At 42.4% G+C, this 17237-nt stretch overlaps 1 protein-coding gene across 5 annotated transcripts in view; it reads left to right on the top strand.

Moving 5' to 3' along the window:
* Positions 1-17237, top strand: part of CIT (citron rho-interacting serine/threonine kinase) — a 168422-nt gene that overhangs the window by 89666 nt on the left and 61519 nt on the right. For 4 of the 5 annotated variants that reach the window (XM_082355798.1, XM_082355797.1, XM_082355796.1 and 1 more), the window contains 7 exons: positions 32-151; positions 5140-5310; positions 5583-5633; positions 6170-6223; positions 9100-9240; positions 11102-11227; positions 14567-14662. In XM_082355798.1, the coding sequence (XP_082211924.1) occupies positions 32-151; positions 5140-5310; positions 5583-5633; positions 6170-6223; positions 9100-9240; positions 11102-11227; positions 14567-14662 (759 nt within the window). The remainder of the gene's footprint in view (positions 1-31; positions 152-5139; positions 5311-5582; positions 5634-6169; positions 6224-9099; positions 9241-11101; positions 11228-14566; positions 14663-17237) is intronic. The other variant, XM_082355799.1, reaches the window with a different exon arrangement.

Below are 17237 nucleotides of genomic sequence, written 5' to 3'. Positions count from 1 at the left end.
GACAACCCTATTAAAATTTTGCTTTCCGCAGAGCTTAAAGCGAAGTTTGGAGCAAGCACGGATGGAGGTGTCCCAGGAGGACGACAAAGCACTGCAGCTTCTCCACGATATCAGAGAGCAGAGCCGGAAGCTCCAAGAAATCAAAGAGCAGGTATGGCTCCCTGCCCGGGAGCAGGGCACCAACCCGGACCTCTCATTTCAGGAGAGGCGTGTTTGAGGGACAGAGAGAGGGAAGGGGGGGCGGTGAGGAGAGAGAGTTATGTAGGTCATTTGGAACTTTTAGATTCCCCATGATTTATATAAATGGCAGAGTCCTTGTTCTGTCTAGCTCCTTGTGAGGTCTGGGCCCCATGATGGCTACTCTTTTCAATCGAAGGTGTAGGTTTAGAGCAGGGGTGGGCAAACTGCAGCCTGTGGGTGAGAATCTGGCCAACCACCTGTTTTTCATGACCACAAGCTAAGAATGGTTTTTGCATTTTTTTTTTTGAAATGAATAGCCCAGTTTGCTTTTTTTTTAAAGAAATTCACGTTCTTATTTATTTATTTATTTATTTATTTATCTATGACTGTGTTGAGTCTTCGCTTCTGTGTGAGGGCTTTCTCCAGTTGTGGCAAGTGGGGACCACTCTTCATCGCGGTGCGCGGGCCTCTCACCATCGCGGCCTCTCTTGTTGCAGAGCACAGGCTCCAGATGCGCAGGCTCAGCAATTGTGGCTCACGGGCCCAGTTGCTCCGTGGCATGTGGGATCTTCCCAGACCAGGGCTCGAACCCGTGTCCCCTGCATTGGCAGGCAGATTCTCAACCACTGCGCCACCAGGGAAGCCCGGTGTTTGCATTTTTAAACGGGGGAAAAATTCAAAAGAAGAAGAATATTTCATATGGAATTCAAATTTCAGTGTTTATAAATAAAGTTTTATTGGAACACAGCGCACCCATTCATTCAGGTACTGCCCATGGCTGCTAATCATGCTACAATGGCAGAGGTGAGTAGTTGTGACAGAGACCACATGGCCTGCAAAACTGAAATTGCTTCCTATCTAGCTTTTTACCGAAAGAGTTTGCCAACCTCTGCTTTAGACCATTTAAAAAAAAAAAAAATTAATGTTTTCATAGCTTTTCAGATGCACTTTAAGTTTTTGAGACAAGCCAGGGTACTTCATAGTCTTACTTATCTAAAGACTTATCCTAGGAGAAGAGTTTGAGCAGTTAAAGCCGAGTCAGAATTGACACGGCAAATCTGACTACAGAAAGCCCTCCCCTGTGTGTTCAGAAAAGAGAATCCAGACCTTTAAAAAGCCTACTCTCTTTTTTTACCCCCTCTATTTCTAAAAGGATTTTCTTTCTAGATGGTTCATTTTTATTTCACTTCACTGTTTCCTTTTTAGCATGGATTTTTTTTTGTCCTTTGAAGAAACCGTAAATAGAAACTTTAATGAAGAGAATGCAGTGAGCAATCGGAGAGCTGAATTATCAGCTGCCAGGCAACTCTCATTCACTTCAGAAAATCTAGCGGAAACAGTGATGGAAATGAACATTTTTGTCTCCGGGTAACGCGCACTTGGCCATCTGGGTGGTGCTAATGCAAGAAACTCCGGCAAATAATTTGATTCATTAGCTGTTCTTTACAGAAAGAATTCCTGTTTTGGATGTTTTGTTGGCATCATCTCATTATCACCTTAATACTTTTTAAATCATTGGTTAATATCCTCTTGCTTGATAAAAGTGTTCTGAATAAACGTGCATAGGAAATGGTGCAAATTGGTTGTCAGTTTTCTGAACAACAACACTAACTTAGAGATTTTGAAGGTCACACCTACAGTTTGAAAAAATCTACTTTGACAGTTGACTCGTTGCCCCTTTTATCAACACAGTTTTTCATCCTAAAAGTTTCAAGAGGTAGGATTCTTTTTCTCCCATTAGTTCAGTGTGGTTGGAAATTTGCTTTTGGTGACATCCTGGGGAAATGAAAGCTGTGCTTGGCCACCAGAGGGAGCAGCTGGTGTCTGTGAAATTCCATAGAAACAGAATTATCAGGACACTTTGAAAAGGTATATGCTGGTGGTTGAGTTCAAAGAAATGTCCTTTGTGATTCATACCACAGTTGGCATCCATGTGGAATTTTAGATTTAATGACTGCTAAGCGTTCCATTTTGTGGGGGAGAAAACTTCTTCGTTTCAGATTTTATTTCTCATCGGAAGAAGGATTTATTAAAATGACTCTCGGTAAGTTTGGTGAGAGCAGGATGTTTGCAATCCAGGAAAAAGCATTTAATACTTTCAGCAAACTCCTAGTATTTGGTTTGCAGCCTGTCAATTCCTCCCAGGTTTGCCATTTATTCCGCGCTCTTCCTCTCAAAGCCAATTTCTGTACCGCTGTTTATTTAATTTAAATATGTTGCTTCTGCTTAGCTACCCCCAATGGAGCACTTGAATTTGGTTTAAAATAAAAACACCTAGGGAAATCCCTGGCGTTTCAGTGGTTAGGACTCTGCGTTCCCACGGCAGGGGGCACGGGTTCGATTCCTGGTCGGGGAACTAAGATCCCACATGGAGTGGCCAAAAATTAAATAAATAAATAAAAACACCTAAGCGTCTCGCATGATGGTTAGGTTCATGCTCCATCAGTAGCAATTGCTGATTCCGTCCCACCCCGCCCCCGCCCCCCTCCACCCCCCACCCCGGGAAGGGAGACAGAAGTTCAGGTAACACAGAGGCGTTTGGGTTTCAGGATTTCTGATTGAATAGGACCATGTCTTCCTTCCCACAAAATTCTGAAGCTCCATTCCAAAGAATGACTCGAAGCAGGACCCAAAAGTTGTCCACGGTTCCCCGTTCCGATCCTGTTCAACTCTGACCCACAGTTCAGCCCATGCTGAGATACATACAGCTGCCTCTCAGCTGTCCTTGGGAACTGACCTGATTATCTTCTCTCAGAGTTTTTCTGAAGTAGGGATTTGGTCAGCTGTTGGATGTATAGGATTTCCTTTAAGTATCCAGCAGAGTAACAGTGGCTCAATAAATGAGGTGGAATTTTGTTTGATGCTTGTAGCAGGCTGGGTGCCCCCAGAGCTCAGATTTCTGACAGAGATGTTGCCTGATTCTTGCCTTCCTCCCCCTGGGCGCTGACAGCTCAGGAAAGAGAGATGTTGGGGGAGGACAGCGCTCTGTCCTCACTCTTGGCAAAACACAGAAATTACGTTCCCTTCTTGCGGACATAAGTTTAAGTCAGACAAGGGAGCTCAAGGATAAAAGATGGCCAAGAGTGCCTCCTACCTCTTTGCTTCCTCCACAGCTTGGTATTTGTGCCTGTGGGTACTTTGGATTTTTTAAAACTTTAAAATCAGAAGAAAAAAAATGAGTTTTAGGTAGAAGAAACAGTTTTCATAGGTAATGTTTTTGTCTTTATATGAATGCTATTGTAAAATAGAATTTTATATATATATATATATATATGTTTGTTTTTTTAAATGGAGGAAGGGATCCAGGAAGGCACAATACCCAGAGCTATGAAAGTCATAATAAGTCATGACCCAGCCCTGGCCGAGGGGTCTAGAAAAACCCCAAGTAGAGGGTGTACTATTTCACATCATTGGCTCATGTTCCATTCTGTGAGTTGAGATAATTGTTCAGTAGGTTATAAAGACCTTTGCTTATATAACCCAGCACCACCCACTTAGTGGGCATCGTCCAGAAAACCTGGCGCCTCATGACTACTTGTAGGATTGACCCTTCAATAACAATACAGTCGGCCCTCCATATCCATGGGCTCCATATCTGCGATTTCAACCAACTGTGGATCGGATTTGGTTCTGGAACCACTCCCCTGTGGATACCGAGGGACGACTGTATGCTTTCGGGTGGGAAGGAGTGAAATGAGACCATGCTCCATTCTGTGCTCATTTTTTCTGCTTTCCGCTGTACCAATAATACAGAGAGATGTGCTTATGTGAAAACTATCCATTTTCATAAGGACATCACCTCCCCTTTAGTGTGCACTGGGGGGATTGCCTGTTACAAAGGATGAAAGGTTTACTTTATATTCTGTTACTAAAAAAGAAAGAAAGAAAAAAGGCATTTTATTGGTTAAAAGCATAACCTTGCTCAGTTGATCCCTCTTCAGTTATTTCTCGGGGGAACGGATCTTAGAGATGATCACTGTACATTGCGAAGGTCAGAGACAGTCTTAATTCTTTATTCTTTTCATTTTATATACGCCACCTTGGATTGGATAAACTGCTCATTCATAATCCTTATATGTATAAGCTTTGCTTTTGCTAACAGAGAATATTTTCATACTTTCCCCAAAGTTTTCAAAACCATTGCCCATTTCTTCTGGTAAATCAGTTTTAGAAAACCTCGATGCAGATGTCCTGTTTTGATTTTAGAAATTCAATTTGGAAAAGGTTGGGCTGTTGGGATTACTCTAACGGCTTTTGCTTGAGGGAACAAGACAATTCTTTCTTCAGAGTCTTTCTCACAAGTTACTTTGATCAGAGCCAGTGTTTCCTGACTCTTCCAAATTTCAGGGTGACTTGCCTCTCAAGAGTAACATTAAGTTCATCATGCAGTTTGGGGCCCAGAAAAATTAATAGTGAGAAACTGACATGATGAGTTTCACCTTCCAAGATTCTCTCCACTGAGATTTCCAATTACCCCCTTGTGCCATCTGAAAGGTTAATTTTAAAACTAGTACCATATCTAATTGTGTTAGGCGCACATAACTTCTAAAGGACAAATCTGTATAAATGATTACCCTTGGAGGAAAGCTACGCATAAGCAGATTATCCTGGTTGTTTAAAGTACATCCCTTTCAGCTCTCCTGTGTTACAAAAGTCTTAAGGTTCTGCACTTCTTGTACGATATTATTTGCTCAAAGGATCTTATTGTGTATAGGCACATTTGTTCCAAATGGTGTTACTAGTGATTCATGATCTAGATGAAAACAGTTTAAAGATTTAATATTCTTTTCTCCCTCCTCGTCCTCCACACACCTCGTCCTCACCTTTTCTCTAGGTCCATTCTCTCCGATCTCTCTTCACTGTGTCTTCCCTCTGTGCTCTGTGTTTTTCCATCTTCACCTCCCATCTTTCCTTTCAGGAGTTCCAAAATTCACCTTCCTTCCATTGCCTACTCTTTAGGAGTACCAGGCTCAAGTGGAAGAAATGAGGTTAATGATGAATCAGTTGGAAGAGGACCTGGTTTCGGCCAGAAGACGGAGTGATCTCTATGAATCGGAGCTCAGAGAGTCTCGGCTGGCTGCCGAAGAGTTCAAGCGGAAAGCAACAGAATGTCAGCATAAATTGATGAAGGTAGCCAGCTCCCTGCCGGGGAGGGTGTTTTGAGGGTAGAATCATGGATGATCTTAGCAATAATAAAGGGAATCCTAGCTTCATGAGTGTACGTTTGGGAAATAATGGGGTGCCCTGCAAAGCCTCCTGGTCTTGGTTAGAGAAAATACTTAATTTTTTTTATCATCATCCTCATTATTTTGGCCACAGAGACCAAGAAAGCCTGTATTGTTGTCTTATAAGACTTTTAGGTTCTTGAGATTTTCCAATATGTTGTATCTTTTAAATTACAGGCTAAAGATCAAGGGAAGCCTGAAGTGGGAGAATATGCCAAACTGGAGAAGGTATTTTCCATTATTGGTATCGTGATTTTGGGTAGACAGCCTCTTAAATGTTGCTCTCCGTGGCCTGTCACTGGTTAAGAATACACTTGCGATGAATAGAGAACTGTCTTCTGGGTTTATTTTGGTGGTCAGTCTCTGGATGACCATGTTTAGCTTCAGCTATGTTTCTAAAAGGGATAGAAGACACCTCATTTTTTGTTGTCAGGCCCGCTCACAGTAACACACAAACCCAGACACTCAGTAAGACACATGGGAAAATTCTTACTGTTTTAGGGTACCGGCGACTTTGATTCTCTTTTTTTGCCATCTGTATGTGTGTTGCTGGTTCTAGAGAAATAGTCCACATGGAGGTTTGCACTGAGACATTCAAAGGTTTCTCTGATAGGCTACTGTTCTTCCTCTCCATCAGTAGGTATTGGAAAACAAAACAAAAAGACCCCAACAGAAACCTCAAGAAAATAGGACTGCAGTAAATGTAGCAAGACCTTAATGCCAATTTGCCTTTTTTGCTTTATTTCCTGGGATTTTAATCACAGATCAATGCTGAGCAGCAGCTCAAAATTCAGGAGCTCCAAGAGAAGCTGGAAAAGGTAAGCCTGAGGTGATGTTTTAGGGAACTTACCCCCCATTTCCAAATACTTCTTGCTTTGTCCTGGAGCACAAGAGATCAAAGAAAGAGAATTAGTCACCCAGCACTGAGGAAAATGAAGGGGGAGTGAGCTATTACCTGAAAATACAAGAGTTCTGAATATACTTTCTCCTTTTGAGACATGTCAAGCAGTGTTTGTTTAAAAAACAAACAAACAAAAAAACCAAGCTCTGTGAGATTCTCAAGTCAAAGCTCTAATCGTACTACAGCAGAACCCAAGAGGCTGTCTCGTCTCCCTTCAGGGCACCAGGTCCCCATCTTGCACGGGAGAAGCCTTATGTTGTTCACGACCCAGACAGCTTTCAATCAGAGACTGTCGGCAGTCTTCCTGTGCATTGGGAGCCTGGAGGGACCAGTAGTCCTTAGGCGGTTGGGGATGGGGTGTGGGTTTGGTTTACGGCATTGGGCACAGTGTGTGCAAATGGCCCTTCCTTTAGGTGAACACGGGAAACACTAAAGAAAGGACCAGGTTGAATGTGGCCTTTCATGTCAAGAACGTTTGTGAATGTGTTTAAAAGAGTTCCTTCTTTTTGTGTTATTAAAAACATAACATTAAATTGTGTTATTAAAAACATATAACATTACACTTACTGTCTTAATTGTTTTGAGTGTCCAGTTCCTTAGTGTCAGATATATTCACATTGTGAGATAGATCTTGAGAACTTTGTCATCTCACAAAACTTAAACTCTCTACCTACTAAATGCTAATCTCCCTACCCCCACCCTTGGTAACCACCTTTCTCCTTCCTTCTCTCCTTCCTTCCTTCCTTCCCTCCTTCCTTCCTTCCTTCCCTCCTTCCTTCCTTCCTTCCCTCCTTCCTTCCTTCCTTCCTTCCCTCCCTCCCTCCCTCCCTCCCTCCCTCCTTCCTTCCTTCCTTCCCTCCCTCCCTCCCTCCTTCCTTCCTTCCTTCCTTCCCTCCTTCCTCTCTCTCTCTCCCTCCCCCTCCCTTCCTTCCTTTTCATTCTATTTATTTTATTGAAGTGTAGTTGACTTACAGTGTCATGTTACTTTCTGCTGTACAGCAAAGTGACTCAGTTATACATATATATACATTCTTTTCCATATTCTTTTCCATTACGTTTTATCACAGGATATTGAATATAGTTCCCTGTGCTATACAGTAGGGCCTTGTTTATCCATCCTATATATCATAGTTTGCATCTGCTAATCTACGTTGCTTGTGTGATTTTGACTGCTTTAGGTACTTCCTGTGGATAGAATCATACAGTGTTTGCCCTTTTGTGACTGGCTCATTTTGCTCAGCGCAATGTCTTCGAGGTTCATCCGTGTTACAGCATGTGACAGGATCTCCTTTTCAGGATACTGCATAGTATTCCTTGGCCTGGATATTCCACATTTTCTGCATCCGTTCATCTGTCCCCTTCCTACTTATTCTTTTTTTTTTTTAAAGTACAAGCATATTTATTTATTTATTTATTTATTTTTATTTATGGCTGTGTTGGGTCTTCGTTTCTGTGCGAGGGCTTTCTCTATTTGCGGCAAGTGGGGACCACTCTTCATCGCCGTGCACGGGCCTCTCATTATCGCAGCCTCTCTTGTTGCGGAGCACAGGCTCCAGACACGCAGGCTCAGTAATTGTGGCTCACGGGCCTAGTTGCTCCGCGGCATGTGGGATCTTCCCAGACCAGGGCTCGAACCCGTGTCCCCTGCATTGGCAGGCAGATTCTCAACCACTGCGCCACCAGGGAAGCCCCCCTACTTATTCTTGAGCTCACTGCTGAAAGCCTCTACTGCCCTCTTTCAGCTAGAAATTTGTGTGAGGATTCATATCTCCTAGAACTCTGCTCTCCAGTAGAAGTGGGAAGCAACCCACACATGTCAGCCTCAGAAGTAATTTTAAGTTTTCTAGTAGCCACATTAAAAAAGGGAAAAAAGGTAAAATCCTCTGAATGATATAGTTTTCGTAATCCATTATACAAAACATTGCAGCATGTAGTGATATTAAAACATGTACACTGCTTCAGTTTTTAAATGAATTAAACTTAAGTAAAATTTAAAATTAATTTCCCAGTCACAGCAACCATGTTTCAAGTGCTCACCGGGCACACGTGGGGAGCAGCTCCCACGTTGGACAGTGCTGGTCTCGAAGTTGGAGTTCCTTTGCCGTTTTCACTTTTTAAAACTATAATCTCAAGCAAATGAGTGTGAGGTTGTTGGTTTCTTACACTCAGATCTTTACTGTGATGCTGGAAGAGCTGCAGTATAGTTAAGACCCAAATAAAAATTAACTTCAAAAGGGTTCGCTGTTTTTTCTTTAAACATGAATTTGCGAGTCACCACGAACAGTGTGGTGGTTATGCCCTTTGATAGGTATTTATTTGAGAAAAATAATTTATAGTTTTTATCTTGTTTTCTTATAAAAGTACTACAAATTCCCCTTAGGAAAATCAGCAAATGAGATGATTAAATAGGGAGACAATTAACAGTCCGGGATAAATACATTAATCCCTGGGCAGATGAACCCGAGACCTTTTTGTTTGCATTTATTATGTTATATTGAATCTAAGATGCTAATGATTGTCTGATACCCCATTATCTTCTGTACCCCAAGAAAGAAAAAAACACCATCAATTTTAATTGTAGATGCATTCCAAATGCAGTGATGTTAAAAAATATATATAAGTGCACCTTAGGACAGATGAAACACAGAATAAAACGAAATGTTTATATGTTTTGAAAAATGGATAAAAATATCCATTCAGTGTGACCCAGTTTTTTTTCCTGTTTAGGAGATGGTCCCCATCTTTTTCCGTGGATAAATTGGGCCATCTCTCCCCCGTTCCTTCTCCTTTCAGGCCGTGAAAGCCAGCACGGAGGCCACCGAGCTGCTGCAGAACATCCGCCAGGCGAAGGAGCGGGCCGAGCGCGAGCTGGAGAAGCTGCACAGCCGCGAGGACTCTTCCGAAGGCATCAGGAAGAAGCTGGTGGAAGCCGAGGTGAGCAGGGAACCTCCAGCTCCTGGGTCCCAAGGTGCCTGGCCTCCGGCTGTGCAGGGGAAGAAACCTCAGGACCACCCTCTCTCTGCTCCTGTTCGTCCAAACCGCTTTCCCTTCCGCCAATCCCTTTGAAACCCGAGAGGCTCGGGACCATTTTCCCCAAAGGGGAGAAGGATTTGTCACAGCAGCTCTGAGTAGAAAGATGTTTTGATAAAACTTTTCCTTCCTATTTGTTTTCCTCTGACCCGTTCGCCCGTGTGGGAGGATTCACGTTTATCTAGATGAAGTGTGATGCCATCCCTGAGGTTTCCTTTTTCTTCCCTCTGCACCCTTGCTTTTCCTCACCTTCTCCCCCACGGTGTTAATAATACATTAATTTTCGAGGCTTCAGCTGTGACCTGTGTGTGTTGATAACTCCCAGATCTATATTTTTGGGCCTCTTCTCTCTGTCCAATTCTTTGTTGTTGTTGTTGTTGAAACCAATTATATAATTATACAGGAAACACACGAGTGTCTTCTCATTGTGAAAAACATAGAACTGAAGAATATAGAATAAAAAGGGACGTTTCCCCTTTGCTGCCCTCCGCCTCCCCTGACGCCTGGGTGATGGGTCCATGGAACGGATGTGTCATAGTCGATTTAACCACCCCCCTGTCCTGGCCTGCTTCTCCCTGTCACGGTGCTGGCGTTGAACCTACTTGCCTACGTCTCTTTGAGGCCAGCCTCAACAACGATCCAGGAAGTATTTCCCACTGCTCCCCTGACATCTTGACTGGGTGTCTGAACAGTGCCTCCGATCTAGAATGAACTCAGTATCTTCCCTGACAAGCTGGGTTGCCTTCTCAGTCTTCCTCGCACCGGTCAGGGCCCCCATTCATCCATCTGGTCACCTGAGGCTTGACACCTTGACATCATCGCTGCTTCTCCCTGGGCCCTGCCATTCCGAGAGTCCCTCAGCCCTGTAAATACACCCACACTGTCTCCACCGTCCACCCTCTGCTGGCCATTTCTGCAGGCCTCCCCACAGTGTAGGCCCTCTTCCTCTTAGCTGGGTGAATGTAGTAATCTCTCGGCTTTCTGCTTCCAGGCTCACCTTCCTCCCATCTAGCTCAAACGGGGTCAGACTCGTGGACCTCAAACTCCAGGCTCATCAGCACCCCTTGCCCCATCCCAAACCTTTCAGGGCTTCCCTACATCTTAGGTGCATGAGACTCTCAGCCATTTGACCCACACATGCTCCCCTTTCCCGTTTTCTTCTGCTCCTCCGCTATTACACCTTATGCAGTAGCCCCTCTACGCTCCACCTGGGGCCTACGCCAGCTCTCGGCCACCTCCGCACTGCTGCTGCTGCGCCTTTTTTGAAAGGCCTTCCCCCCTCCCCTCCGGCCCTCTCCCCTCCAGCCTCCCTCATCCTGGCCCGCTCCACGGCGTACACATCCCCTCACCTGCTCAGTTCAGAGCCCTCCCTCCTGCCTGCACCCTCCCGCAGCCCTCTGTACCTGTTTGCTTCACGGCCCTGGCCCTCTGAACCCATATCGTGTTTATTTGTGTTTATCTTACCTCTTCCAAGGGCAGGCATTCTGTCAGCTTCCTCTCGGTATTTTCCACGATGCCTAGTGTGGTACTTTGCAGATAGTAGGTGCTTGGTAAATATTTGAATGAATGAATGCACTCTTGTAACCTGCACAAGCGAATACTCCTCGGATCACAGAACTGTGTTTTCCTCACCGTGGCTTCGGGTGCCTGAGACTTCTCTTCCCGCCTCGAGCGTACGCTTCCCGAGGGCCCCCTCCCTCGGCGCAGGCGTCGTGCCCGTAGCGGTTACCCCATTAAAACTCTCTGATTGATTCACGATCTACAGGAACGCCGCCACTCTCTGGAGAACAAGGTAAAGAGGCTAGAGACCATGGAGCGTAGAGAAAACAGACTGAAGGATGACATCCAGACAAAGTCCCAACAGATCCAGCAGATGGCTGATAAAATTCTGGTGAGCAGGAACCAAAGTTGACAAGTTCAAAGATAACAGGTTAGAGGTTGTAGAGGGAAGGGGGTCAAAAGAAGAACCAACCACCATCACAGGGGAGGTTATCACTAAACAGTTGAATTAAGAGGAAGTGGTTTTAGTGGACGCCACGTCAGAGACTAGCACGAATAACCACAGGCTGGACATTTCAGCACGGGTAACAGCTCCATCAGTATGATTTTTTTTGCTCTGTTTGCTACTGCCTGACTTTTAAAAACGCGAACGTGCACACGCTGTCATTTCCGATACATTTTTACAGGAGCATTTACGTACTTCTATCAGCAGAGTTTTGTATGGCCATTAAAGTTGCAAATGCCCATTTGAAAAAGGTGTAGGGATTCAGGGCTTTAAGACCGACACCCAGATTCTTGCTTTTGCAGAGGAAACAAATTAGTCACGCAGATTTTTTCAGAGTAGTATTTGTCATGGATCCGTGTCCACCCACTCGCTTTCCCTGCTCCAGTTGGTGGTTATTATTATTATTATTTTCACTTTCCTTAGAGATAGCAGATCGTTTTTTAGGTTTGTAATCACGATGATTCTGTTTTCGGCTCTGACGACCAAATTAACTTGGTCAAGGAAGGCTTGGGTGGTGCTTGCCGACGTGTCAAAGTTTTGCTCTTGCCAGGGTGAAGGCAGGTGAACCTTTAAAAGACTCTCCTTGGATTTCAGTCCCCAAACCAAGAATTTGATGCCACTTTGGGGAGCCTGTTTGTAGCCCTTGCCTCCCTGCCCTCAGGACTGACTCTGGAGTAGTCGGGCGTTCCTCTGCACCAGAAAAGAGACAAGGTGGTGAGCGGGGTGCTTCCCACCTCCCTCTCTCTGTCTCTCCCTCTGCATCACTTCTGGGAAACGAGTCACCAGCAACTATATGAACTCAAGAATGACCGACTTATAGGCCTATATACTTAATACCGAAAAAAAAAAAAAAAAAAAAAGAAAACCCAACCCTTCAAAACGTTACATTTCTGTTTGTCTATATTCATGAGCGTGTGGGCACTCTTGAACACACAGGTGTAAAGAGAAACCAGTTAAATTGTTTTGCTCTGACACACAGTCTTTATAGATAACGTCTACACACAAAGGCAAATGTGATTGTCAGTCTACCCTTTCTGTTCTCTCGTTCCATCATCCAAGTATCTCTTGGCGATTGTCAAATGTGTGAATTTTACCGTGAGTCAAATGAATTCCCACGGAGATTCCACCACCGCTACCCCCTTGCTTGGTGCAAACGACGTGGTTAAGTCTTGTGGTTGCAAAGTGTTTCTCTGTTTAATGGTGATGTGTTCATTCATTCATTCAACAAATATTTAATGAGCTTCTACTATGTGCCAGGCACTGTTCTAGGAGCTGGGAATAGAGCAACGAACAGTACTGTTTGCATAACAGGACTGAAGAATCTGATCCAACACGTGTAGAGAAGATAACGTTTTAAAAAATGACAACAACAACAAAAAATGCCAAAATGTCAAGAAGTCAGGTTTTAGAATGTCCGCTTTTCCAAGGTTTGCTTGCCAGTTAAAATGTGGGAGTGTAGAGTTCTGCATTCCTGGATTATATGTTGTAAACTCCCATGCATATGTAGACCGGAAATTTGATCTTAAGGTTGTCAGTCTCAGGTATCTGAGTTTTCGACCTGTTTTCAGATTGATTTCCATTCCTGTGCTGTCTTAGGAGGTCTGAAACTAAGACAAGACGATTATCAAGTGATTTCTAAAATAAAGAAAAAGTAGGCAGATCTCTTTTTCCAAGTGTATCTTGCCACCTGTCCGAGTACCTTTGTGGTTGTGACTTCATTTATCGGAGGGTGCCTTTTGCTCAAGAACCTGATGCTTAGGTTGTGAAGTATCTGGGATATGGGCAAAGAGGGGTCCTTAATACTGTTACATAATGATGATGCTTGGAAACACATCCCAAATATCATTTGCATTAAAATATTTGCTATTCTGATAAGAACTTTCAAAACAGCTAATTGGGGTTCTCATTATAGCAGAGTCTTTTGCTTTAATAAAAGACCTCATTGCCAGGGATCCTTTAATATACATAAAGCCCTTAAAGTATGTTTTTATTACTTAAAATCCTGTTTACATTCAACTTTTCAAGATAACATCTGTTAGCTTGCAGTAGATCTTGTGCACCTGGTCTTAACATTGAATACTTTACTGGCCCCCAAAGCAAAGTCAACTGCTTGCAGACTTTAGAATTTCAAAAGCTTAATAAGTAACATTTCATGTGTGTGTGAATCTAAAATTATTTTTTTCTCCATTTTATGGGCATATCCTGTATAATTTCCTCGTTCTTCAAAATTCTTATTATTTCCATTTCAAAGGAAAATTTCAAGATAGTGTGAAGAGACAAAAACTTGGAGTAATGACTTTTGTTATTAGTAATTAACTAATGGGTCCAGATTCATAAGAATTAATGTAAACGCAGATAGCTTCATTTAGAGAATGTTTCGGTGAGTTGAATGCTGCCTTTTATACGATCAGTTTATAATACGTTGGCAAATGAATTGGTATAATTTCCAAATGAATTACAATTTTGTTTGAAAGCAGAAATCTTAATAAGAGAATGAAGAGGACATTACATTTGAGCTATTTATATTACTCCACGTTCTCTTCCTATTTTCAATGTATGTGTACACGTTTATGTCATTTTTAGTGAATTTTATGTTCTGCCTTGTTCCCATTAGCATTATATCATGTAAACTTCATATAAACATGATATCATATGAACACCTCCAGATATTCACATGCTCCATATTACCAGTCAGTTAAAATAATCATTCAAAACTCAAAGTGTTTGAATTGTTACATTAGTTTTCCTTCTTAGCTAGGGTTCCTGAGCAATCATTTTGTTAATGAGGAAAATACAAAAAAATTTTTTATCCTCATAATAAATTAACTTAAAACTTAAATTGATATTACTTTCCTCATTTAAGGCCGTCAAGACAGTGGTCAGGGGCTTTGTGCTGTACTGAATTTTTCAAATTGTGTTGCCTTGTCACTCTCATTTCTCTAGGCAGAGATGAAGAGCTGCCTTTGTTTGACCTGTCGCACTGACAGATTTCTGATCCCAGCCCACCAGCCATGTGTTTATGTGTGTGAATACTCGGAGCTGGAAAACCCAGGGCCAAGGCTTGGTGGTGGTTTCCTTTCCCAAGGGCCTTAAGGGCTAGTCATGAAGAAACAGATGCCTGTTGCCTTTGGTGCCTGTGCCAAAGTGGTGTCTCCTGTGAACGTCTAACATGCATCGGCTCTGTCCTTCCCTTGCACACCTGACCATCTGTTCTTTTGTGTCCAGGAACTGGAGGAGAAGCACCGAGAAGCCCAGGTCTCAGCCCAGCACCTGGAGGTGCACCTGAAACAGAAAGAACAGCACTACGAGGAAAAAATTAAAGTAAAGACACTACAGTCTTCCCTGCCCTTCCTCCTATAGCACCATGTAGCTCCTTTCTCTTCCCAGGCACTTCGAGCCACTTCTTGCTAGAACAAAGGACTCTCCGTGGTAAATGCTGTCCTTGGGCCATGGTGGGAGGTCTTGGGGTGTTATCCTTGGGGCCGATTGGATATCCGAAGTTCAAAAATAGTTTATTATTTAAGAAAATTTGATCGTCATGTGTCTCAATTCCATCTTTAAAATGTTCTTTGATCCACTGTCACTGAGTCCATGATAATTTAGATTTAGAGAGATTCACCATCTCCTTGCTTTTAATTTCCTTCTTGTATCTTAAACCTGGAATTCTTTTCCTTTTTTATAAAGTGTATCCTTGAGGACTTTCTTTAGTGAAGGTCTGCTGGTGCCAGGCTCTCTGTTTTGTGTGTCTGAAAATGTCTCTATTTCATCCTTGTTCTTGAAAGATGTTTTGACTGGGGATAGAATTCTAGGTTGGCAGTTATTTCTTATACTTTTTGAAGATATCATTCCATTGACGTTTGGCTTTTATTATTGCAGTTGACGGTCAGCTGTCAGTCTAACTGTTGCTTTCTTTGAAAGCAGTCTTTCTTTTTTCTTTTACAACTTTGTTTTATCTTTAATTTTCTGAAGTTTTACTGTGATGTGTCTAGATGTGGAGTTATTTTTATTTATCCTCCTTGAGGTATACTGGACTTTGGAGTATATGTATATATTTTAAAAAATCAATTCTGTAAAGTTATTGGTTGTTATATCTCAAGTATTGTCTCTTCCCCTTCTCTCTTTCCTTCCCTTATGAGAATTTGATTAGACATGTGTTAGATTACCACCAATCTATCCTTTTTTTTTTTTTTTTTTTTGTATTTTCCATTTCCTTGTCTTTTGGTGCTACATTCTGGTTAAGCTCTGACTGATTTTCCAGTGTACTAACCCTTACCTGTCTAATTTGCTGTTAAACCCATCCATTGAGGTATTTTTTAATTAATTAATTAATTAATTTTTGGCTGTGTTGGGTCTTTGTTGCTGCGCATGGGCTTCTCTCGAGTTGTGGCGAGCGGGCTTCTCATTGCAGTGGCTTCTCTTGTTGTGGAGCACAGGCTCTAGGCACATGGGCTTAAGTAGTTGTGGCACATGGCTCAGTAGTTGTGGCTCGCAGGCTCTAGAGTGCAGGCTCAGTAGTTGTGGCGCACGGGCTTAGTTGCTCCGCGACATGTGGGATCTTGCCAGACCAGGGCTCGAACCCGTGTCTCCTGCATTGGCAGGCGGATTCTTAACCACTGTGCCACCAGGGAAGTCCCCATCCATTGAGTTTTAAATTTCAGTTATTGTATTTATTTGTTTCTTGACATTCTGTTTGGTTCTTCCCCAAGTTTACTAGATTATTTAAGTCAATAACTTTCTATTTCCTGCATTGATTTGAAGCTTATCTTCTGCTTCTTTAAATGCATTAGCATAGTTGTTTTATGATCTGTATTTGATGATTCCAGTATCTGAAGGTCTGTTCCTGCTCTGTTGTTTCTCTTGGCTCTTTTCCATGGTGTCTCTCTTTTTTGTGTGCCTGGTCAGCTGCTCGTTTTCCTTGGAAAATTAATAATGAGAATTCTTTGAGGCCTTGAATGAAAATGTGTGCCCACCTTGTGGGTGGCCCTGGGCTTTGACTTCTTTGTCTTCTTACCCTTTGAGGCAATTAAGAATGAAGCTCAAGTTTATCTGGTTCAGCAAATGCCTCAAGTTCAAAATAGCTGGGTTTCTGCTTTCACTTAGATTTTAGTCTGTAATTTCTTACTCTCTTGCCAACTTTTAGGTGCTTTTGGGAAAATGTTTTCCATATTCTATCTAGCATTTTAAATCATTTTTCATAGAAGAACTGGCCTAAATAGTCCAGCCTATCATATAAAATAATAAATTCAATTATTATTTTACTTACTGAAATTATTATTTCAATTCAATTATTATTAATAAGTTCAGTGATCAGAAATGACTGCCAGCCTATCTATTTCCTTTTGAAATCACATCACATTTTCATCATGATTTTGGACTGAGCCTTTAACTAATTCTTACGTTCTTGAGAATCAGACATTGTTCATTATCATCTCAAATATTGTCTCTTTCCCTTCCAAGTCAGACAGTGAAGGAGGCTTTTAATTTTTGTGATGATCATGTTATTGATTTGGTTGGTATTCTCAAAGAGTTGGCTGTTCCTTTTCTGGAGAACCACACATGTACATGCTCACACAGCATCTTCACCATCACTACCCTGACACTTTCCTTCTTTTACCCCTCGTGCTACTTTTGGTTATTTTTCATTGAAAGAAATACCAGGAAAATAACCCAGAAGGGACGACACCGTGTTTTAGTGTGACCCTCTACTTTAGTGCATTTACCTACCAGTCCTTTTGGTTTGAGTTCTTACTGGTGTCCAGACTTTTATCCTTGAAATAAACTGACTTTCAGAAAATTATGAGAATGTATACAGTAGTCCACTGGTATCTTTCCATGATGAAAATAACCTTTGCAAATCCATTCTGTAATTTGGGTCAGTATATTGACTTTTCTGTCA

This window comes from Balaenoptera borealis, assembly GCF_965194805.1.
Source record: "Balaenoptera borealis genome assembly, chromosome: 14".
In the NCBI taxonomy this organism is placed as follows: Eukaryota; Metazoa; Chordata; class Mammalia; order Artiodactyla; family Balaenopteridae; genus Balaenoptera; species Balaenoptera borealis.
The sequence above is the reverse complement of the archived record's forward strand: the minus strand, read 5'-3'. Positions and strand labels throughout refer to the sequence as shown.